This window comes from Psammomys obesus, unplaced genomic scaffold, assembly GCF_907164565.1.
Source record: "Psammomys obesus unplaced genomic scaffold, mPsaObe1.curated_primary_1811, whole genome shotgun sequence".
NCBI classification, from domain to species: domain Eukaryota; kingdom Metazoa; phylum Chordata; class Mammalia; order Rodentia; family Muridae; genus Psammomys; species Psammomys obesus.
The window spans coordinates 289,607-292,175 of NW_026590187.1; the positions used below are offsets into that span (position 1 = coordinate 289,607).

The window sequence follows — 2,569 nt, forward strand, 5'->3', positions numbered from 1 at the left end:
GGGGGCAGACAGTCAGGGGCCATCTAAGGGGAGCAGACAGTCAGGGGGTCCAAAGCTGTACACTCAAGCTAAGGGGCAGGAAGGAAGGAGCTAGACATGGTGGCTCTGGGAGAGAGGGGATCAGCAGTTGAAGGCTAGCCTGAGCTACCAAGTACGTTTGGAGCCAGCCTTGAGCTCAGGTTTCTGAAGATCCGTCAGCCCATCAGGCAGAAGAGCATTTTGGGTTTTGTTTCTTGATCGCTTGTTTGTCGTTGTGAGGTGATGTGTCCTGTGCCCCAGGCTGGCCTGTGGCTCCTATGTAGAGTTTGAGTTTCCTGCCTCTGTCTGTGGGGAAGCGTGTCACCAGGTCTGTCCTGTGCGGTGCTGGGAAGGGCACGCAGCGCTTCTTCATGCTGGGCAAACACTTCACCGAGCCACAGCCTCAGACCAAGGAAGGCGTTCAGTGGGGATACTCCCCGAAGGAGGAGAGCAGCCAGCCCTTTCCTGTGGGAGGCCGTCTTCCTCCTTCCCTGCTCTCTCTCAGTGTAGCCCAGGCTGGTCCTGACGTCATGGTCCTCATGCCCACCCTCCTGCGATCTGGGGAGGCGTGTGCGCCACCCTGCGCAGTTAGAAGAAGGCGCTTTAGAGTTGATGTCGTGCCTCGGAGGCTAAACCCTCCCCTGGAGGCCCCGGCGCTGGATGGGACCTCATCTCGAGGCTGTCCGCCCTCCGCCGAGTCCCGTGCTGGGAGGACACATGCCGCGTGGCCGGGCTGTCGGCGCGCTCCTCTGTGACCTTCCTTCCGTGACTTCCCCTCAGGCCACGCTGGAGAAGTGTTCCGCGTGCTCTGAGCCCATCCTGGACCGAATCCTGAGGGCTATGGGGAAGGCCTACCACCCGGGGTGCTTCACCTGCGTCGAGTGTCGCCGGAGCCTTGACGGCGTCCCTTTCACGGTGGACGCCACCAGCCAGATCCACTGCATTGAAGACTTCCACAGGTCGCCTTGGCTCTGCCATCCTGTTTCCAGCTTCTGGTCCTCTCTTTCCTCTGATATCGCTCTTCCCCAGGTCGCAATCCCTCCCATTTCCCTCCCTCTCCTCGGGACCCCTGTGAGCCTCTGCGGGCAGGCTGGGACCTGACGGCCCCTCCGGTGCCCTTCCCCCTCAGGAAGTTTGCCCCACGATGCTCGGTGTGCGGAGGGGCCATCATGCCGGAACCGGGGCAGGAGGAGACGGTGAGAATCGTTGCCCTGGATCGAAGCTTCCACGTTGGCTGTTACAAGTGTGAGGTGAGGGGGTCCCCCAGCAAGAGCGTGAGCTGGCGGCCTGGGAGCGGGCGGGGCCACAGAGCTCCGGCTGACACGGCTCCTCCTCACAGGAGTGCGGGCTGCTGCTGTCCTCCGAGGGCGAGTGCCAAGGCTGCTACCCGCTGGACGGGCACATCCTGTGCAGAGCTTGCAGTGCCTGGCGCATCCAGGAGCTGTCGGCGACCGTCACCACCGACTGCTGACTCCTGGAAATCCTCACCTCCCCCACAGCCACCTTTGCTGTTCATCCACAAATGCTTCTTCTTTCCCTGTTCATGAAATAATAATGTCTGAAGGGCTCTAAAGCACTTGAAAGTCTCTGCTGTTTCGTTGGAGTCTCCTAGGATGAGGCCATGTAAACCTCGAACCCCAGCACTCTGGAGCAGAGGCAGGGGGATCTCTGAGTTTGAGGCCAGCCTGGTCTACAGAGTGAGTCCCAGGCCAGTGAGGGCTACATAGTAAGATCCTGCCTAAATATGTGTTATTATTTAATATATTAATATAGCTTATTAATACATACATAGTCTTTTGTTAACTCTTATCCTATACTTTTGTTGTTGTTACATAAATTAACCCATTCACTGAAGGCTAGGGGTATCTGAAAAGGTTGCATTTCTCCTGGTCTTTCAACTCCTTCAGTCTTCTCACCTCAGACTTGACCGACAGCAGAAGTGGTGCCGCAGGCCAGGCCCACAGCCGCTGTCCCCACTCGGGACACGGTGTCACCTACCAGGGGCCTGTTTGTTCATTTTTCTCTTGCCCCAGGAGGAGCAGATGGACTTGCAATGTTCACTGATTTCAATTTTCTCTGCCATTTTCTGGAGGGAGGTGTCATGGCAGAGCCTGAGCTAATTATGCTGGCCTTCTTGGTGCATTTAGCCAAAATGCTGTGACCCATGCTGAAACCAGAAGTGGTCCTCCTGTAAGGACTGACTTCTAAAGTATTTCGGGCCACCCCTGAACTTGATACATGGCTGAGGGAGAGGAGGCTCTTCTTTTTTTTTTTTAAATTCTTTATTAATTACACTTTATTCACTCTGTATCCCCCTTGTGGTTCCCTCCCTCCTCCCGTCCCAATCCCTCCCTCCCTCCACCGTGGAGGCTCTTCTTGAACTTTAGATTTAGATTCTCAATTTAGATTTAGATTCTGGGACTGCAGAAGGTGCCACTGAACCTGGCTACTTTCTTGTGGGCATGGGGGCTGCTGGGCCAGGGATTCACGCCACGCAGGCGCTACTGCTGACCCCAGGTCCTGTCATAGGGTAGGAGAGCACTCTGTCCCT

General features: G+C 56.4%; 1 protein-coding gene across 5 annotated transcripts in view; it reads left to right on the forward strand.

Annotated features, from left to right (window-relative positions):
• Trip6 (thyroid hormone receptor interactor 6) overlaps positions 1-1,594 on the forward strand; it is a 3,789-nt gene extending 2,195 nt beyond the window's left edge. For 4 of the 5 annotated variants that reach the window (XM_055606681.1, XM_055606685.1, XM_055606684.1 and 1 more), the window contains 3 exons: positions 799-977; positions 1,148-1,268; positions 1,358-1,594. In XM_055606681.1, coding sequence (XP_055462656.1) covers positions 799-977; positions 1,148-1,268; positions 1,358-1,489 — 432 coding nt within the window. In that variant the 3' untranslated portion in view covers positions 1,490-1,594. Of the gene's footprint in view, positions 1-798; positions 1,048-1,147; positions 1,269-1,357 lie in introns of those variants that run through there. The other variant, XM_055606683.1, reaches the window with a different exon arrangement.
• Positions 1,595-2,569: the final 975 nt, after the last annotated feature.